Raw genomic sequence first — 22,437 nt, forward strand, 5'->3', positions numbered from 1 at the left:
GGTCTGTCAACCTGTTCCTCTTCTGCAGCCACCTCTCTTTGTCTAGCAATGTTAGAAGTTGTCCTGCAGACAATACAAAATGTATAAACTTAACCACTTCAGGTCAGTCGTGCGACGTGGCTCCCAAACAAAATTGATGTCCTTTTTTCCCCACAAATAGAGCTTTCTTTTGGTGGGTCACCTCTGTGGTTTTTATTTTTTGCGCTATAAACAAAAAAATAGCGACAATTTTGAAAAAAAAGCATTATTTTTTTACTTTTTGCTATAATAAATATCCCAAAAAATATATTTTCCTCAGTTTAGGCCGATACGTATTCTTCTACATATTATTTATTTATTTTTTTTTTTTGTGACCTTATGGCGGACAGGTCGGACACTTTTGGAGCTATTTTGGGACCATTCACATTTATACAGCGATCAGTGCGATTAAAAATGCATTGATTACTGTGTAAATGTGACTGGCAGTGAAGGGGTTAACCACTAGGGGGCGCTGTAGGGGTTAAGTGTGTCCTAGGGAGTGATTCTAACTGTGGGGGGATGGGCTATGTGTGACAGGACACTGATCACTGCTCCCGATTACAGGGAGTTGTGGTCAGTGTCACTAGGCCGAACGGGGAAATACTTGTTTACATCAGCATTTCCCCGTTCTTTTTCTCCGTGAGACGATCGCAGGTATCCCCGCGGACATCGAGTCCGCGTGTCCCGTGATCATGCCCGCAAGCCGCTTTTTAAAGGGCAACATACAGGTACGTTAATATGCCTGTACGTGCCCTTCTGCCGATGTATATCGGCGTGAGCCGTTTGGCAAGCGGTTAAACAATAGCCATGGAACATACCGCCTGAAAAGCAATGTACATAGGCATATATATTATGAAAAAAAAAAAAACTTAGTCTGCTGTTTATCATGTTTTGGCATAAGATCATCAAATCATTGTGGTAGACATGAGGTCTTTTGGCAGGCGCTGGTGCTCCACTTCGTGCTGCCTTCTCCTCATCCGCCAGGTCCCTCCTGACACGATCGTGTAGCGAGTTCCAGTGGCGCTGTAAAGCCTTGCCTAAAAAAAACAAGGGTTTTATATGCAATCTTCATTTACATTACACAAAAACAGATTATGCATTCAAGGAAAATGGACTTATTTCCTTTCTTGCTCCATTTCTTATGTCTTCCTAGCCAAGGGTAATAGCAGCACTAATATCCTCCCACGCTTTGACTTTCCTGATGTGGTCTCTGTGTAGTGGATGTGCCACATCCCACAGTTCAGGATGGGCCTGAACAGCACTGATTAGGTCTACTTGTGACACACCACCTGCCATCTTCTTGATCTCGCCTCTGTCCTACCCACAGTCTCACGGCTGTGCAAAGGACTCTTGGATAATCTAATGTCCAGACAGGAATTTCCTGTTTTTACAGAGATTTCAGTGTCCAATCAACTTTTTGCAGCTAAAAAACACCTGAGCTCAAAAACGCAGCTGCAGAGTTTTTACACGTTTTTTACCGTTTCCGCGTTTTTACAGCTCTAGCGCCACGGAAAGCCTTGGTCCTGGGTTTTTTTTTTTTTTTTTTACAGCTTAAAAACGCCTATGCCATTTGCAGCTCAAAAACGCCTAGGTGGGCATGAAGCCATAGACTAACATGGACAGGTGTTTTTGAGCTGCTAAAAACGCTAAAAAAAGCGGCTGTAAAAACGTCCATGGGCGTGAGGCCTAAATGCTGGACTATATGTAAAGTATATGGTGGTTAAACCGAGCAGATATACAGAGTCCATCAGCAGCTAGTTTAAGTAGCTGCAGTCTATTCCTAAGGGCTCATGCAACCTGCATCTCAAAAAAAAAAAAAAAGGTGCTTTTACAGGCATTTGAGCCATTATTTCTCTGCCTAAAATCTTGTGCTTTTTGTGCTCTCTTGCACATTTTTATTGAGCTTTTGAGCATAAGCTTTTTTTTTTTTTTTTTTTTTTTTTTTTCTTCACAACCCTTTTTTTTTTTTTTTTTTTTTACTTTGTGTGTGTGTGTGTGTGTGTGTGTGTGTGTGTTTTTGAGCTCTTTTTTTTTTTTTTTTTTTTTTTTGTGCTTTTTCGTGTGATTGTGATCACTTGAGCGTTTTGTTTTTTTTTCTGCTCGTACGCTCCTCTCAAAAATGCGATTTTGGTGGGGGTTTTTTTCTGCCTGTAAGAGCATATGCCTGTAAACTCCTGAAAAAGCCATAGTGTGCATGGACACATTGACTAACATGGAAGGGAGTTTCCAGGCAGAAAAAAATGAGTTTAAAAAAAGCTCAAAAGCCTGTGGGAGTAGCTTCTTCGAGATGCAGTGTGCATGATCTCTTAAAACCTGCCTGGTTTAACCACCATGTACTTTACATCCAGCCCAGTATTTACTTACAACAAGCCCTGATATGTGTGATAGGTGTTTTATGACCCCTGAAACGTATTTGGTTTCATGGCAAGGTCTCTGATTAATTCCTAGTGTGGTGCTTCAGTCTTGGCTTTATAAAGTTTTGAGTGGCAGTGAAGCGTGGCACTGATGCCAAAAACTTTGCAGACTGCTGAATAAGTTATCCAAAGTCTATTCATAAAATTGCCATGCAGGAAAATTGATCAAGCTGAGAGTACGATATACCAGATGGAGTTGGGCTTCTAGCAAGAGCATTGCGCTGTAAGCTGATAGATATTTAAAATGGTTGTAAACCTTCAACATGAAATATGAACAAAGCATATCCCTCTATAGTGTGTGTACATCTCTCAGCTTGGAGTACTAAGTTTCATTTCTGTCTGCTACTTTGTTCCTCTGCCATCAGCATGAATCACTTCTGACAAGTTTTCCTGACGCCAAGAGAAAAATGGTGACGGGGATGGGATCTCCATAGAGCAGCCTCAGCTCTGTTCCTGTGTGCTGTGTGAAGGGGGGTGTCTCACTTCTCTCCAATCAGCTCTCAGAGCTCTCCTCACTAACCCCTGCAAAGTGTAACTCCTCCCCGTTTTTTTTTTTTTTTTTTTTTGGAACTCTTAGACTTGCTTTAAAATTTAAAATAAAGATTGCAGATAGGCAGATACAACTTCTATAGGAGGATTTGTTTCATCTCTGTGCATCATCTGTGGCCAGTCACTTCACTGGGTATATGTAAGGGTTTACAACCACTTTAAGTGGTCATACTAGATGAGAAAGGTCAGGATGGTCCATACCAGTATGTTGTTGACTAATGGAGCACAGAGCAGGCAGACGGTTGTGGACAGTGACAGATGCAGTGCAGTCTCCAAATAGTCTTCTCGCTTTTTCTATGCTTTGCAGTTGATCTCAGGAGCATCTAAAACTGATGCAATCAACACCAGCCCAAAGCTCTTTTGCCACTTAAAATGGCATGCAAAATTGTGTCCTTAGTTGTGTTTGAGCTTAATTTGCTTTTCCTTTTGGACGAGTTTCAGAAATAAGCTATCTTTGTTGAAACCCTAGGTCCAGGACCCAGTAATATGGTTAACTTTTACTAAATTTTTCGATTGGCTGCATTTAACATGTAAGAATAAATAAAAAATAGGAGCTGTGCACATACCATATGATATATACCACATACCATAGTGTGCCTAAGCTGACAGTGGTGGAGAAGGGAGCGGACATGTTGTGGTCTCGGCCCCTTTCACATTGAGGGACCAATTGGGTCAGATTTTCAGACCATCGGACCATACATAGATCTCTGTGGAGCTGCAGATGTCAGTGGACATATGTCCACTGGCATCCGATCCTGCCGCTAAAAACAAACAAATAAGGATCCGCGCGATTCTGGCCAAAATGAGAAGCACGATTTTTTTGCTTTAGGATAAAAAGATCACAATTCTCTCACGTTTCTCACGACGTAAAATCTTTCACATTATACCAAAAAAATGGCCTAACTTTACTGTTTTTTTACTTTTACTGTTTTTTTTTTTTTTTTTTAATTCATTAAAGTAATTTTTTCCAAAAATATTGCATTTGAAAGACCGCTGCGCAAATACAGTGTGACATAAAATATTGCAACAACCACCATTTTATTCTCTATGGTGGCTACTAAAAAAAATCTATATGTTTGGGGGTTCTAAGTAATTTTCTAGCAAAAAAAAAATGATTTTAACTTGAAACCAACAAATGTCAGAAGTGGTTAAACTTTTTTTCACTTACACAGGAAGTCTATTCCATTGACAAACTGTTACAATGTTTATACTTAAGTTCAACTGATAAACTGTTTTGTTTCTTGGAAGACTGCCCGGTTTTTCTCTTCCTTTCTTTTGAGGGCTGTGGCTTCAGAAGAGCAGAGAGAATTCTTTGCATAGAAAGAATTGTGAAACACTTTAGTCAAGATCGCGATAACGATTCTTGACGATTAATTGTGCAGCTCTAGGATCCATTACAAATCTGTCCGGCGGATCGGATGACTGTCGGATGGAAACGGACAGGCAGTCCATTTCCATCCGACCGACTGCCCCATAGAGAACAGCAGGCTGTGTCTGTGTCCACTCCGGTGATGCGGACCACAGACCTTTCCTCTGCCTGCTCAGGGGGGATCAGCGGACAGATCCCCCGCTAAGCAGGTGGATAAGCTTGACGGAGTCTGCCACGTCTGCAAGGGGCCTTAAAGAATGGGCACTGGCCATAAAAATGTATTTAGGGGATCGTCTAATTTTGCATATTGGGAGTCCTAACTTTAAAGTATAAATAATATTGTTAGAATCTCTAGAAAGGTGTGTTTTTTTTTGTTTGTTTTTTTTTTTTTTAATATATATATATATATATATATATATATATATATATATATATATATATATATATATATATATATATATATATATATATATATGCAGTGTAGTCTTATGGTATTTTTATATCTTTTCTGTGAAATAGGCTCTGAATGGTGTGCCTGTGATTCCCTGATCTTCTACTCTGAAAACCGTTACTCTTCTTTGTATGTATAATTTTCTTGCTGCTGACCAGAAGGAAAAGTCAGAAAGAAGGTCCCTGGGTAATACACAATTAGGAGTGATTTTGGAAGAGCTGGGCTTTGAGATGCCTCAGGTGAGTTTCACTTCCACTTTAAAGTGTAGTTATGTTTTAAACGTATGCATATATGACTAGTTCTGTGTGGTGTCACCAGTGGCCTTGTCCACTGCACTGGCCAATGGGAAATAAACTAAGGGAGACATGTAAGCCCTCTCTCACAGCAGTGCATGTGGGAACATGCAACTTTCCTCTTCTTCTGTGAAAGTGTCATCACTGGGGGGTTCAAAAGTATTCAGCCTGCCAAATATCCAAGTGGGCACCCTGCAGCACTTTCTCCTGATGCAGGGCACATTGTTTGATACCAGTCCTGTGCTGATTTCCTAGGCAAGAACACAGCTGCAGGGATTGCATTGCAGGTTAACTAGTGTTGTCACGTTGTGGGAGGGAGTGCTGTGGACTGGTAGGGTCACTAGGTATTTATATAATAAAGGAAATGCTTTCACTAACCTAACATGGTAATTCTCCTATTTTAGAAACAATGGTACTATAGGCTTCATTTTAGCTGTAATTCCACATTAAATTAGGCAGTTTTTGCATTTGTCATTTATTTTCCTTTTAGGACTTGTTAACACAATGTACGTTGAGCTGCGTGTCTCTGCATACCACAGCACATGTATTGCAAGAATGGGTCACATAGAAACCAACTGTTTTCTATATATCGTATTCACACCACACAAGTACGATAAAAGAATAATGCAGCTCAGGCATGGTGTGAACAAGCCCTATGTATGTGTATATTTCTAGTGTGGAAGTCCTGGTGCATAATAATTCACTTTTTACACTGTAGAATATTTCGGACATTTTTTTTTTTTCAGCGCCAAGCCTTGCAGAAAAATAGGGTTTATTGATAAACTTGGTAAATATTCAGGCATTAATAGTTTTACCTGTAAATCTGTGAAGGTCTCGGGGAATCAGAGTGGGATACCCTGGTCTACTGTAACTGAAGTGATGGAGCATTGGAAACTCTGCTTTGATGTCACTATCTTGAAACAGCATTTTTTAATGGCTACTCATCCTACTTGTGGTTGAATTGTTTACACCATGACCATAACATTGAGGAAGTCATTTACTACTGCACAATAGATGTGTTGTCTCCATGCAGGGAAGTCGCTCTTTGAAATTTCTAAAGAATATTTCTTTAGGGACTGTGAATGCTTGTTTGTTTGTTTTTTTGTTTTTTATGACTCATATTAGGTACTTGTGTAAAAAGTAATCTGCACAAAATAGGTACTTTGGGTACACCAAATTCCTACCCATGTATTACTTTATATAATAGTCACAGTGACATAACTGAGCTGCATGTAAGCTGGCCATACACCGTTTGAATTTTGTGCGGTGAACAAGTGAATTCCATAAATTGATTTTTTTTTTCTTCTTGATTTAATTTGAGGTCTTAATCGCATGTTTGTATGATGACTCGGGTCACATCACAGCCCCCCTCTTCTTATATCCCAATCCTGTTCTTACATCGGTGTCCTCAGTCCCCCTTCACATCCACTTCTCAGCAGTGTCCGCTGCGATCCTGCACATCACCCTCCCACAGCACACTCCCCCCTTCCCCACAGCGGTGTCCTCTGCCCCCCATCACACCACAGCTTCTTGCACTTCTGCTTCCCCATTCACATTACAGACCCCTGCAGCTCTGCCCCCTTTTCACATCACTGCCCCCCTTCACATTAAAGACTCCCGCAGCTCTGCCTCTTAACTTTCCTCCCTTACTTGGGTACATAGAGTGGGAGACATGACCGTTCTGGACAGGGAGGTAGAGCAGCTTTGGATGGAGAGCGGGAGCTGCCAGAGTTAACTTTTCATATTACCAAGCTGATGATTGGTTGCTAGGACCGCATCTAAGCAACCAATCACCTGCTGGTTAAGTTGAAAAGTTAACTCTTGCAGCTCCTGCTCCCGCCCTCCATCCAAAGCTGCCGAACTGTCATGCCTCCTGTTTTTCACTCTGCTTTGATAATGACAGTGGTGGCTGTGGCTGAAGAGAAGAACCAACTTTTAAATGGTAGTACTGGTCTGCCATTTAGTAATGTCTGCTTTAGAAGATAATTTTAGTGTCTTCAAAATTCATTTTTTATTAGTAAACAATTTTAATGTTTGTACCAGGGAATGATTTAATGAACTATGTGTGTATATGGATGGATAGATTGATAGAGATGGATATCTTGACTCACATTGCACTAACCAATGTGCTAATGTCTGTTTTCTGACCAATGAGGCTGGAAATTGTTCAATTTTCCATACCATGGGCTGACCAATTGGAGACAAAACTAGGGCTGCAACTAACGATTATTTTCATAATCGATTAGTTGGTCGATTTATTGTTTCGATTAATCGGTTAATAACCTTAAAAAAAAGTGTGGTGTATAATTTAGTTAGTATGTAAAGTTTTAAAAAAAAAACAATGTATTCTTAAATATCTCTATGCAGTGGTAAATATAAACAACCAACTATATGGTTAGGGAGCAAAATATTAAATCCACTCTGAGAATAACAGACAGAAGAGATATACTATATATACACTATTAGAAGAGAAATACAGTTTTTTGGCCAATTTGTTGTTGGGCAGATTAAAAAATACAAATTGCTGCAAAAACGAATTACATGCTTTTCTGCAGCTTCTCCATTGAAGTATATTGAACCAAAAAAGCACCGTTTTGCGTTAAAAAAAAAAAAAAAAAAAAAAAAAAAAGTCCCTGACCCTTTCCAAATACGCAGCGGCTGAAAAAAAGTATAGTTCTGAACGTGTCCCATAGAAAACCATGTTAAATGAACTGTAGTGTGTTTCTGCAAAAAGCACCAAAAAACACAAAGATGTAAACCAGGTCTAAAATGTTTAGTAACATAATGGGGTTAAAAAAAAAACTAAAATGAGCCCTTTATAGTACAAAAAAAGCAAATGATCAATACTGTAAGGGGTTAATTTTTTTACTGTAGAACTGTGAAAGTAATATTTACAATAGCGATTATTTGCTCTTTTTGTACTATAAAGGGCTCATTTTATTATTTTTAACCCCATTATGTTACTGGCCGATTAAGCGATTATGAAAATAGTAATCGATTAATTTCATAATCGATTAGTTGTCGATTAATCGATTAGTTGTTTCAGCCCTAGACAAAACCATGTGGCACTATCATGCTGATAAACTAGAACTGCATGAAACCGCTTCATAGACAGTAATGTGGAGATCATCTGACATACACTGAATAGTATATGTGTATTTCCAATAAACATTGAATTGTTCATTTCCAGGCCAACAGACCCTTTCTCAGCTGCCCGATCACTGTGCGCAGTATTAGGTTGAAGGTTTTGCTGTTGCTTGTGAGGTAGGTAGGACCCTTCTGTGTTCTCGCTTGAAGGGGTGTCATGTCCATTACTCCCCCCTTTAATCTGGTCATAAACAGACTTATTTGAGTCCATTTAGTTGAAAAAATTAAATTATGTTCTTTGCTAAATAAAAAAGTTGGTGACTTATTTAGAATACAGTGCCTTAAAGTATTCATACGCTTTGAAATTTTCCACATTTTGTCATGTTACAACTAAAAACGTAAATGTATTTTATTGGGATTTTATGTGATAGACCAACACAAAGTGCCACATAATTGTGAAGTTGAAGGGGAAATGATAAATGGTTTCCCAACAGCTAGAGCAGGGGTCTCAAACTGGCGACCTTCCAGCTGTTGAAAAACTACAAGTCCCATTAGGCATTGCAAGGCTGACAGTTACAAGCATGACTCCCACTGGCAGAGGCATGATGGGACTTATAGTTTCGCAACAGCTGGAGGGCTGCCAGTTTAAGACCCCTGATCTAGAGAGTGAAATTTTTGCTCATTCTTCTTTGCAAAATGGCTCAAGATCTGTCAGATTGGATGGAAAGCATCTGTTAACAGCAATTTTCAAGTCTTGCCACAGATTCTCAATTGGATTTAGGTCTGGACTTTGACTTGGGCCATTCTAACACATGAATATGCTTTACTCTAAAACATTCCATTGTAGCTCTGGCTGTATGTTTAGGGTCATTGTCCTGCTGGAAGGTTAACCTCCACCCCAGTCTCAAGTCTTTTGCAGACTCTAACAGGTTTTCTTCTAAGATTGCCTGTATTTGGCTTCATCCATCTTCCCATCAACTCTGACCAGCTTCCCTGTCCCTGCTGAAGAAAAGCATGCCCAGCACATGATGCTGCCACCGCCATGTTTCACGGTGGGGATGGTGTGTTCAGGGTGATGTGCAGTGTTCATTTTCCGCCACACATAGCGTTTCGCTTTTAGGCAAAAAGTAAAATATTGGTCTCATCTGACCAGAGCACCTTCTTCCACATGTTTTCTGTGTCCCCCACATGGCTTTTAGAAAACTGCAAATGGGACTTCTAATGGCTTTCTTCTTGCCACTCTTCCATTTGTGGAGTAAAAAGGGGAAAATTACAGCGCTGTGTAAAAAATATGTTTGTATGAATAGCAGCCAACACAGCTATAGACCAAAGCAATAAATGTGAGAGTTAAAGTGTAGCGCTATACATCAATAAATAAATTAAATAAATTAAATTATCATAACCATTAAATGATCAATGGTGTAAAAGATTCAAACGTACCTAAAGGGAATAGGATGTCTGACCTTACGTCAATATACAGGTATACAGTAAGTGACTCTAATAACCCAACCCAAAAAAATGTGAACAAATGCATAGAAAGTGTTATGAATAAATATTATGAATAAAATTCATATGAATATAAAAGTGTATCACACTGAAGGACACAAAAAAAAAACGATCATACAAAAGTCCAAAGAATGTCAGCAAATAAGACAATGGAGTCCAAAGATTGTAAAGGATGATCCCACAAATCCAGAGACATGTTTGGCAGACATCACTTGGAAAAACAGTTGAAGAAATAGGCAAACCACCACCAGTGATCATAAGGAGGCTTACCGAATGTTGTTGACTTGGAAAGGCTTAAGCCGCCCAAGTCAAAAAAGGCTTATAACCAGCTGGCTAGGAAGATGTATCTGCTTAAACAGCCACGAAAACTTGATGCAGACGTTCTCGGACACCGGTTCATAGGAAATATCCCAATAGGGAACTCCAAATCGATAATCATAAATCATGCAAGGAAGAATAAAATGCTCGCATAGTGTGATACCGTAGATGTAAAATATTTATTATATAAACAAAGGGATGAACTCACATGGTAACGGTCATCAAAGGCATAGATAGAAACAAGAGTGGTATGTAGGTAGGTCCACCCAACGCGTTTCAGATGACGGCTTGTTAGACTTCTTTGGACTTTTGTATGATCTGTTTTTTTGTGTCCTTCAGTGTGATACACTTTTATAGTTATATAAATTTTTATTCATAATATTTATTCATAACACTTTCTATGCATTTGTTCACATTTTTTTGGGTTAGGTTATTAGTCACTTACTTTATACCTGTATATTGACGTAAGGTCAGACATCCTATTCCCTTTAGGTACGTTTGAATCTTTTACACCATTGGTCATTTAATGGTTATTATAATTTAATTTATTGAATTTATTTATTGATGTATAGCGCTATACTTTAACTCTCGGATTTGTGGAGAAAACAACTAATAGTTGTCCTGTGGACAGATTCTCCCACCTGAGCTGTGGATCTCTGCAGCTCCTCCAGAGTTACCATGGGCCTCTTGCCTGCTTCTCTGATTAATGCTTTCCTTGCCCGGCCTGTCAGTTTAGGTGGACGGCCATGTCTAGGTAGGATTGCAGTTGTGCCATACTCTTTCCATTTTCGGATGATGAATTGAACAGTGCTCCATGAGATGTTCAAAGCTTGGGATATTTTTTTTTATAACCTAACCCTGCTTTAAACTTCTCCACAACTTTATTCCTGTCTTCATGATGCTGTTTGTTTGCTAAGGTTCTCTAAAAACCTCTGAGGGCTTCACAGAACAGCTGTATTTATACTGAGATTAAATTACACACAGATGGACTCTTTACTAATTAGGTGACTTCTGAAGGCAATTGGTTTCACTAGATTTTAGTTAGGGGTATCAGAGTAAAGGGGGCTGAATACAAATGCACGCCACATTTTTTAAATAATTTTTGTGTAAAACATTTTCCTTCCACTTCACAATTATGTGCCACTTTGTGTTGGTCTATCACATATAAAATCCCAATAAATTACATTTACGATCTTGGTTGTAACATGACAAAATGTGGAAACTTTAAGGGGTATGAATACTTTTTTAAGGCATTTTACATAAAACTATAACAGGCTGTGCTGCAACTGGTTGAAAAAATGCCTTTCAGAAGGGCTTTCCTGCACAAACTTGGAGAACAATGTAAAAAGGGGGCGGGGGGTCCCAACAAATATAGGTCAGGTTATGTTTTAACATTTGCATAGCAAGGTCCACAGACTGTGAGTGTTTAACAGTGTTGGTTTTATAGCAAACAACTGGGTGTTTATTTCATATAACCTTTATACATTATGATACATGACACTGCTAGTTTATGTTGTCTAATTGATTTTCTTTCTGACTTTTCACACAGCCAAATGTCAGCGGAATGGAGCCTCCATTTGGGGATGTTTTTCGCAGCCCAGCCTTTGCTGAGCAAACATTAATGAGCACAGATCTCCTAGCAAGTAGCTCAGATCCAGACTTCATGTATGAAATGGTAAGTCATCACAGTAGTGAGAACTTGAGACCTTTTTAAATCTTTGCAGACTTTCCACTCATGATTTTGTATATTTTCTTTTAACGGGGTTAATTAAATTTATAGAGTCATGCATATTTGCCAGTGAAACTAGGTGGAACCCAGGGCAAGGGTGTCCAACCTGTGGCCCACGGGCCATGAATGAGGGCCAACACAAAATCGTAAAGTTATTTTGGGGGGGGGGGGGGGGATTTTTGTAATATTGCGTTTACACTTAGCAAACACATATACAATTGGCAGTCTCCCTTTACTAGACTTTTATGCCACATGTGCTCGCTAAGTGTAAGTGCATTTTTTACAAAAAAAATTCCCCCCCAAAAAAATCAACATTTGTAAGAAAGTTTACGATTTTGTGTTGGGCCACATTATTTTCCCAAGGAAATATCTTCACAATCAGGCCTTATTCATGTCATCAGCTTTACCTATATTTGTGAGCAACTATTGTCAAGGATGAAGCACATGAATAGCAAAATTAGAACCTAAATATCTGATAAGCGCCTTGAGAGTTCATTGAGAATGGCTACTACATCCATTGAACGATATTAATGTCGCAACCCCGCCCCTATCTCCAGGGGGCCCCTGCAGCCTCCCTGTCATATTATCATATCCTCCACAAAATCTAGCTCTGATCTGCCCTAGGGTCCCACAGCCATGCTCCAGTCTGGGCTTCTACTTTGCCGTCCACAGTCCACACCCTTTCCCCATTGGCTGGGGAAGAAGCTTTGAGCCATTTCCTGAATGGAGAGGAGCATGAGGTGAGAACAGCCCAGGATGGGGAAGTGTCTGTGCTGTGTGCTGGCAACATGGAATGGTAACCGAGCTCAGCGAGGCAAGAGGAGGAGAGTGCCATCCTGACTGATGTCACTGCTCAGTGTCTCCTAGTCACCAGCTGGGATACTCCACCCGGGGATGTCTACATACCCCACTTCCCTGACAACTGGGGAAAAGAGACACACCTCTGGGAGGTGACCTTCCCCCAACACTGACAGAGAAACCTTCAGAAATTGCTAAAACAAATCCCTTAACACCTCCTCGGGGGACCCCTGAAAGGCTGCAGGCTCCAAATTTTGTGTCACATGGCTTTGCCCCCCCCCAGACTGTGTGTAAAGGAATGTGATTTCAGCCCTGTGTAGTGGGGGGGAGGGGGACTGTATACAGTGCTGGGATTAGAAAGGAGCTCTGCCAAGTGACCTGCCAGGGGTCCCTGTCCTCTGATTCTCCAGCGGTAATCCCTGTCCTCTGATTCTCCAGCGGTGATCCCTGTCCTCTGCTATAAAGATGAACTCTGGGTACTAAAAACTCTTAAGCCACTTTGAGTATCTTGGCGTGCTGTGGATGTATCTGCATGCACGTTGGAAGTAGTGGGGGGGCCCAGGTCAACTTTTGCATCGGGGCCCACATACTTCAAGCTACGCCTCTGTATCTATATCGGTGATTGTTACCTTGTCGTCTGCCTGACTTTTTTCTGGCCATCCGCTATCTTTATTGTTAGTGTATATTACAGTATCTCCCAAAAGTGAGTACACCCCTCACATTTTTGTAAATATTTTATTATATCTTTTCATGTGACACACTGAAGAAATTACACTTTGCTAAAATGTAAAGTAGTGAGTGTACAGCTTGTATAACAGTGTAAATTTGCAGTCCCCTCAAAATAACAACACACAGCCATTAATGTCTAAACCGCTGGCAACAAAAGTGAGTACACTCCTAAGTGAAAATGTCCAAATTGGTCACAATTGGCCATTTTCCCTCCCTGGTGTCATGTGACTCGTTAGTGTTACAAGTTCTCAGGTGTGAATGGGGAGCAGGTGTGTTATCACTCTCACATACTGGTCACTGGAAGTTCAACATGGCACCTCAAGGCAAAGAACTCTCTGAGGATCTGAAAAAAAGAAATGTTGCTCTACATGAAGATGGCCTAGGCTATAAAAATATTTCTAGGACCCTGAAACTGAGCTGCAGCACCGTGGCCAAAACCATACAGCAGTTTAACATGACAGGTTCCACTCAGAACAGGCCTCGCCATGGTTGACCAAGAAGTTGAGTGCACATGCTCAGCATCATATCCAGAGGTTGTCTTTGGGAAATAGACGTATGAGTGCTGCCAGCATTGCTGCAGAGGTTGAAAGGGTAGGGAGTCGGCCTGTCAGTGCTCAGACAATACGCCGCACACTGCATCAAATTGGCCTGCATGGCTGTCATCCCAGAAGGAAACCTCCTCTAAAGATGATGCACAAGAAAGCCCGCATACAGTTTGCTGAAGACAAGTAGCCTAAGGACATGGATTACTGGAACCATGTCCTGTGGTCTGATGAGACCAAGATGAACTTATTTGGTTCAGATGGTGTCAAGTGTGTGTGGCGGCAACCAGGTGAGGAGTACAAAGACAAGTGTGTCTTGCCTACAGTCAAGCATGGAGGTGGGAGTGTCATGGTCTGGGGCTGCAAAAGTGCTGCTGGCACTGGGGAGCTACAGTTCATTGAGGGAACCATGAATGCCAACATGTACTGTGACATACTGAAGCAGAGCATGATCCCCCCCCCCCCCTTCGGAGACTGGGCCGCAAGGGCAGTATTCCAACATAATGACCCCAAACACACCTCCAAGACGACCACTGCCTTGCTAAAGAAGCTGAGGGTAAAGGTGATGTCTCCAGACCTAAACCTTATTAAGCATCTGTGGAACATTCTCAAAAGGCAGGTGGGGGAGCGCAAGGTCTCTAACATCCAATAGCTCTGTGATGTCATCATGGAGGATTGGAAGAGGACTCCAGTGGCAACCTGTGAAGCTCTGGTGAACTCCATGCCAAGAGGGATAAGGCAGTGCTGGAAAATAATGGTGACAAAACAAAATATTAACACTTTGGGCCCGATTTGGACATTTTCACGTATGGGGTGTACTTTGCTGCCAGCAGGGGGGGGGGGGGGGGGACAGCAAATTTACACTGTTATACAAACTGTACACTCACTACTTTACATTGTAGCAAAGTGTCATTTCTTCTTGGGAGGGGATGTGGCATAGCTGAATGTTTGCTTTTTTTTCTGTTCATTTAAAAAATAAATAAAAAATAAACTTACCATTTTGAATAAAGCCTCAGCATACGTATACCACTTTAAGTATTGCTATTATTTCTTTCATATTTACACATTCTTTCAGGCCAGATACTGTAGTAATTCTCTCCCTATACCTTTTTGGTTCAGAGACATGAGAGTTTGGGTTCTCTTACACTGAAGCTTGCCCATTCACAGAATGCTTCATATTCTGTATGGACCTTTCTTGTTATGCAAATGTGCAGGGGAGGGAGCTTGCACTTCCTTAGGCCTAAAGTAATTGTAAGCTATCACCTTGTAAAATAACAAATTCAGTTTAAATGAGAAATGAAAGGCAAAACATTTTGTATATAGCTACAAAAAACAAAAAAAAACAAAAAAACATTATAAATACCCCCCCCCCCCCTTTTTTTTTTAAGTGGTCACATTCCTGCTGTTCTCAGCTGCATAAGAGCTGGGGGGAGGAAAGGCAGCAGAACACTGGTATTCCCAGTGAAAGGCTGTGCGGGGGTGGGGGTGTGAGGACAAGTCTAATTATTTGAGGAGAGCACACGGAGTTCCCAGCACAGCTAGAAAGCTGACCACAGTGTGTTCTGACGCTTAGTGTGGTCATTTTTTGATAGGAAAGCAGAGGATCTGACAGGAACACCAGGGATTTCACACAAAGGAAGCAATACAAAGAGAAAAGGATACTTTTTTTTTTTTTTTTTTTTTATACAAGTACAGGGTACACCAGGCACAAATCAGAAATATGAAATGTTGGGTTTACATACTCTTTAACTTGTCTTTTATGCTGCACATGGGGAAAAAAATAACTTACCTGGAAATACTTCATTAAAGTACAAAACCTTTAACATTTTTGATTGTCATTCAGCACTTTTCTGAATAAAAGTGTAAATGTATAAAAAGCCATATTGATGCACTTCAATCTATTGTTTTTTTTCTGAACAGGACAGAGAACTGGGATACCAACAAAGCCCAGCAGATAATTTTCTGTTGTTGGAGGAGTGCAAAGACTTTGAAATATTTGACTCATTTACTGGTATCCTTGGGAACAGTCCCCCCCTAACATCTCACTGGGAGCAGTGGGACACATATTGTGAGGATCTGACCAAGTACACAAAGCTAACTAGTTGTGATATATGGGGAACGAAAGAGGTGGATTATCTTGGTCTTGATGACTTTTCAAGTCCCTATCAGGATGAAGAAGTTATCAGTAAAACCCCCACTCTTGCTCAGCTAAATAGTGAGGACTCTCAGTCAGTCGCAGACTCTCTTTGCTACCCGGAAAGTTTCCTTGGTGGTAAAGCCACATTTTTTCCAGGAAAGAAGGTGGCATCAGGAAGGGTGGCTGTTCCGGTTTGTTCATCTAAGACTGCCCCTGTCATCGAAGTGCCATGCCCTGACTGCTCCCAAAAAGCTGCCAAGACAGCAGCAAGTACCCAGATGGTAGCAAAGACTAATATTTCTTGTGATGAGAAAATTAATATCCATGGAGAGTGCAAGGACTATGTAAAAAAGGCTAAGGTAAAGATCAGCTCAGCACTTCCAAGCCGACCAACAAGCACTGTGGTTGCCATAGATGCAGCCAAGGAAAATACTTGTTTTTGTGGCGCTGTAGCCAAAAAGCAGGAAAGGACAATTGATGAGCCCTCCATAGGCCGAAGAAGCTGTGCCATTTTGCCTTTCAGAGAGACTCAAAAGCTTTTCTGTCCTCCGCAGAATGTGGCCACAATTGGGATTGTGGAAGCTAGTGTTACTGTTTCAGCTTCTGTGTCTGATCCCTCACAAAAGAAAGAGGAGCACAACTATTCACTTTTCATCTCAGAGGGGCTTGCCGAATCAGCCATCAAGACAGATAGCCAGCAGGAGGACGAGGAGATTGATTTGGATGAAGAAGAACATGATGAAGGATTTGGTAGTGAACACGAGCTTTCTGAGAATGAAGAAGAGGAGGAAGAAGAGGAGGAGGAAGAAGAAGAGGAGGAAGAGGAAGAAGAAGAAGAAGAAGAGGAGGAGGAGGAGGAGGAAGAAGAGGAAGAAGACAATGAAGATGACAAAGATGATATCAGTGATACCTTCTCAGAGCCAGGTATGTTCTCTCTATCAACTGTCAGTCAAATATTGCCACACATTCCACATGATTAAAGGGAATCTGTGTTGAGAGAAATAAAGAAGCTACCACTGTACCCTTGCGACCTCTCTTTCTGAAAACATTTGTTTCCTAGCTGCCATACTGATAAAATGCTTCAGTACATTTCTAAATTACTCAAAATAATTTTGCAAATAAGAAGTTCCAGTTTTACTGCTTGAATGCTTGCACCAAGCCCCTGGGACTGGCAGTATGTATGTTAGAGAGTATGACAGCCAGCAGTAGCAACCTCTATTTTTCCTAGCACTGGAAAACACCAAGGGCTTCTATCTATGCTGAGTAATATTTTTGCTGCAGGATTCAAGCCTCTGTTGTGTGCATTACCGCATTTTGCCAGAGGTGCGGGGCGCTGGTGGCAATCGGAACCGCTCGGAAATACTCCATTCCCAAGTGTTTCCAAGCCTTTCTGAGGGTTTCCAAGTGCATCTGAGCTGTCTCTGAGTATTTGAGTCTCTCCGGTGCCCCCCTACGTCTGGCCACATGCAGTATTGCAAAATTATATTTCTTTGGATTACAAGCATTCGCCTGGAATGGATTATGCTCATAATCCAAGGTTCCACTGTAATATAGTACAAGTCCTTACATTGATTCTCATCCTCATATAATTGACCACTCTACTTGTTTTGTCCTGTTATATGGTGTTTTACGCAAAGTCTGACCTTGAGTTGGAGCTGTTTTCTGTATCATGTAAAATTGAAAGTACTATTAAACCCAAAAGCAAACATTTTATTATATTGCACTTACCTTCCTGATCCTTAAAGTGGTTATAAACCGCTATGTGCTTTTTTTTTTTTTTTTTTTTTTTTTTTTTAGATCTGCAAGGTAAAGCAATAATGTACTAGTATGCATCACATACTAGCACATTATGTGAAACTTGCCTGAAAACTAAGCATTCTAGTGTGGAATCTGGCTGTGTGACTGTCCAGAGCCGCGATTGAGTCACTCCTGCGCATTTGTGGGGGTGCTATCATTTATGGCACAGGATTCTGAAGGTGGGGGTGCTATCATTTATGGCACAGGGTTCTGAAGGAACGGCCTGGGCGGCCGTTCCTTCAGAGCGCATTCGCCAAAGATGTCATCGGCTGCATATCTAAATATTAGATTATATTATAGGCTATTATAAGCAAGTACAAGATTGATATATAAAAAAATGACAGGTTAAGGGCAATAGACATCAGTCAAAATGCATACTAATACACCACATTAACAACGCTTACCAAATTGAGGTAGTGTCACTATATTGCATATAGACAAAATTCCCCACTAGAGTAGAAGAAGAACTGGCCATATGAGTGAAACAGCATGCAGTGTTGGGGTTAAATGGTATATAATTTTATTAAAGTGGTTGTAAATGCTGCAAAAAAAAAAGAAAAACAACCTGCAAGACAAAGGCATAATGAGGTTAGTATGCATCGCCTACTACCTCATTATGAAATACCTTAGAACAATGCTGTTGCAGCGGTCCCCGTACACCGCTGTGGTGGGCGACATGTCTCCGGAATGTTACTTCCAGGTTCACGTGCTCCGGTGCTGTGACTGGCCAGAGCTGCGATGACGGCACTCCCGCACAAGCCGCAGTCACGGCACAGCAGCTGAAGAAACGACACGTACGTGCCGTTTCTTCAGTGCACATATGCTGATGACGTCGGCACATGTGTATACAGTGAATATCTCCTAAGCTGTGCAAGTTTAGGAGAAATTCACGTTACCTACAGTTAAGCCTTATTATAGGCTTACCTGTAGGCAAAAGTGGTTGTAAAGGGTTTACAACCACTTTAACAATCAATTAAAAAGATCATACATGATCTTCCTCCAATTGGAGGATATAATATAATAGACAAGATGTATATCCGAAGGCCACTAGGCAACATGGCCAGTGGATATGGCAACACAAACAAACAAAAATTGGACACCAACAAAAAACAAAAACAGATCTAAAACCTATAACCTATAAACAATTGTCTGGACGTCATGGTCTATGCACAGGTGGCCATGCCATGGCACATCGCTATATGGTAGGTATAAGTAAAGAATGGTATATGGCTTGATCTCCTGTGCAGTGGTCCCTGGGTGCTCTAGCCACTGGAGGGTAGAAATGGAGGTGGGTGAATGCGATGAGATGGGGAGAGAAGGGCTAGATGGACCATCACTATTACATGTGGGGGTGGAAGATTCTGTCAGTTAACAGTGTTGAGACAAACCATTTACCAATGACAAGGGTGCTTTAAATTATCCGCTTTTATTTATTTATTTATGCAAAACCTTTATCCAAAAAGGAAAAAAATGTTTGCTGCAACTGCTTGTGTAACTGCAGTGTGAGCTTGAGAGTCCGTTACCTTGGGGGAAAAGGTTAGTTTGCAGTTGCACATGCTGATTAATGAAGAATTTTGTACTATAACCTACCCAGTTATATGAAGAGTGTTGATCACTGTAACCTGTGGCTGTTGTCCTTTTTTCCAGCATGCACTAGAAAATCAGTTATGCCCTGTACACACGGTCGGATTTTCCGATGGAAAATGTGTGATAGGACCTTGTCGGAAATTCCGACCATGTTGTGGGCTCCATCACACATTTTCCATAGGAATTTCCGACACACAAAGTTTGAGAGCAGGCTATAAAATTTTCCGACAACAAAATCCGTTGACGGAAATTCCGATCGTGTGTACACAAATCCTACGGACAAAGTGCCACGCATGCTCAGAATAAATTAAGAGACGAAAGCTATTGGCTACTGCCCCGTTTATAGTCCCAATGTACGTGTTTTATGTCACCGCGTTCAGAACCATCGGATTTTCCGACAACTTTGTGTGACCATGTGTATGCAAGACAAGTTTGAGCCAACATCCGTCGGAAAAAATCCATGGATTTTGTTGTCGGAATGTCTGATCGTGTGTACAGGTCATTGGAGTGGTTTCCATGAACAACACTTTTGCATTTTCTTCCTCCTAATCTATATTAATCTGCCTCATGTTTTAACATTCTTTTATGAATATGAAATTTAACATTTTAGGTTATGAAAATGATTCTGTTGAAGATTTGAAAGGAATAACTGCCGTGTCATCGAGGAAAAGAGGAAAGCGAAGGTATTTCTGGGAATATAGCGAGCAATTAATGCCTTCTCAACAGGAAGGGATGCTGAGACCATCTGAATGGAACAGAGACACGCTTCCCAGTAATATGTACCAGAAGAATGGCCTGCATCACGGTACTTAAAATTTTGCTACCTTTGCCAGTTTCCATATTCACTAAATGGTCAGTAGTGAACAATTAGTAATGTTCTATATTACTTGTAATAACTGTACAGAATAGGACATTGAAGGGGGTGTTGCAGTGAAAATCCAGCTATTTCAGGTACAGGTTAGATACTGAACACTAAAGATTTATCTATTTTAATCTTCACATCTATTTAAAAATAACATTTTATTATTTCTGTTATTTGGTTTTCTTTTTTCAGAGAGTCAGTTTAAAAAAAAAAAAGTAAAGCGAAAAGAAAACGCTATGGTATTTTATAGGCTGCTAGGTTGACATAAAGGAGCTACACAATATATATTAAAAAAACAGTTTTTGCTTTAAGAGGACAGTTGTTTGTTATTTTTATATATAAAAAAAAGTTATACTTACCTGCCCTGTGCATCAGATTTGCACAGAGCAGCCCGGATCCTCCTCTTCTCGGGTGCCTTTTCTGTGCTCCTGGCCCCTCTCTTCTGTATAGTGCTTGCTATGGGGGGTACCCGAGCCGAGTCACAGCTCTGTGTATCCAGACATGAGGCCGCAGCCCGGCCCTGCACCCCCCTGCAGGTGCAGGAATGCATTAAGATAAAAAAATTTTTGATTTTACAACCCCTTTTAAGGCCTCATGCACACATGTATAAAAAAACACAACATATACGAAAGCCTATGTAGCCATGCACATCACGTGTTTAGATCATGATTTTAGAAGCAGCAATTTTTGAGGCATAAAAAAAAAAAAATGCACTAAAGCTGCATTAACCACTTAAGCCCCAGACCATTTGGCTGGCCAAAGACCAGAGCACTTTTTTTAATTCGGCACTGCGTCGCTTTAACTGACAATTGCACGGTCGTTGCTCCCAAATAAAATTACCGTCCTTTTTTCCCCACAAATAGAGCTTTCTTTTTTTTTATTTGATCACCTCTGCGGTTTTTATTTTTTGCGCTATAAACAAAAAAAATAGCGACAATTTTGAAAAAAACGCATTATTTTTTTACTTTTTGCTATAATAAATATCCCCAAAAAATATGTATTAAAAAATTTTTTTTTTTCCTCAGTTTAGGCCGATACGTATTCTTCTACATATTTTTGGTAAAAAAAAATCGCAATAAGCGTTTATTGATTGGTTTGCGCAAAAGTTATAGCGTCTACAAAATAGGGGATAGTTTTATGGCATTTTTATTAATTAATTTATTTATTTATTTTTTACTAGTAATGGCGGCGATCTGTGATTTTTATCGTGAATGCGACATTATGGCGGACAGATCGGACACGTTTGGCGCTTTTTTGGGACCATTCAAATTTGTACAGCGATCAGTGCGATTAAAAATGCATTGATTACTGTGTAAATGTGACTGGCAGTGAAGGGGTTAACACTAGGTTGGGCTGTAGGGGTTAAGTGTGTCCTAGGGAGTGATTCTAACTGTAGGGGGGATGGGCTACATGTGACATGATGCTGATCACCGCTTCCGATTACAGGGAGTTGTGATCAGTGTCAGTGTCACTAGGCCAAACGAGGAAATGCTTGTTTACATCAGCATTTCCCCGTTCTTCCTCTCTGTGAGACAATCGCAGGCATCCCCGTGGACATCGAGTCCGCGGGACCCTTGAGCTTCGTGAGTGTGACTGTACGCCCATTTGCCTGTCCGTACTATTGTGTCGACGTATATCTACATGCGCCCCCCCCCCGAGGATGCCTAACATCCAGTGAAAAGACAGGAAAGTAACCACATGACTTCAGCATGCCAAATCATGCTGAGGTGTGGAACACCCAATCCTTGCAGAGCTGCTGAAGAAAGGAGTGGGGGGGGGGGAATTAAAAAAATAATGCATGTCTTAGGCTAGTGCACGAGATATGTAAATCACCTGTCACTCACAGCAAGGGGGAAGATTTGACAAAGTTTTTCTCTGTTTGTCAAGATTTATCTCACTGAACAATAAAAGAGGATTGCTCAGAGCTGGATTAACTCTTTGTGGCAAGACTGGGCTCAAATGATAGAAAATCGTATATACTCTACATTATGACATAAAAAAAAAAAAAATACAATTTTTGGGTTTACATCCACTTTAAGTACATCAGTGCCACGTATCCATGCCCATCTGTGCCGCCTATCAATGCCCCATCAGTGCCGCATATTAGTGCCCATAATCAATGCCACCTCATCAGTGCCCGTTAGTGCAGCCCCATCAGTGAAGTATTTGTTAACAAAGTTTTGTAACTGAAACAAAAAAAAATTTTTTCTTCAAAATTTTCGGTCTTTTTTTTTTTTATTTGTTTAGCAGA

General features: G+C 40.7%; 1 protein-coding gene across 3 annotated transcripts in view; it reads left to right on the plus strand.

Annotated features, from left to right (window-relative positions):
* Positions 1 to 22,437, plus strand: part of CREBRF (CREB3 regulatory factor) — a 115,033-nt gene that overhangs the window by 61,308 nt on the left and 31,288 nt on the right. Inside the window, exons 1-5 of one of the 3 annotated variants that reach the window (XM_073620598.1) lie at positions 5,022 to 5,040; positions 8,285 to 8,358; positions 11,555 to 11,680; positions 15,724 to 16,864; positions 19,935 to 20,129. In XM_073620598.1, the coding sequence (XP_073476699.1) occupies positions 11,570 to 11,680; positions 15,724 to 16,864; positions 19,935 to 20,129 (1,447 nt within the window). In that variant the 5' untranslated portion in view covers positions 5,022 to 5,040; positions 8,285 to 8,358; positions 11,555 to 11,569. Of the gene's footprint in view, positions 1 to 4,869; positions 5,041 to 8,284; positions 8,359 to 11,554; positions 11,681 to 15,723; positions 16,865 to 19,934; positions 20,130 to 22,437 lie in introns of those variants that run through there. The other 2 variants (XM_073620596.1, XM_073620597.1) reach the window with 2 other exon arrangements.

Source organism: Aquarana catesbeiana, linkage group LG03 (genome assembly GCF_042186555.1).
Source record: "Aquarana catesbeiana isolate 2022-GZ linkage group LG03, ASM4218655v1, whole genome shotgun sequence".
Taxonomy (NCBI): Eukaryota; Metazoa; Chordata; class Amphibia; order Anura; family Ranidae; genus Aquarana; species Aquarana catesbeiana.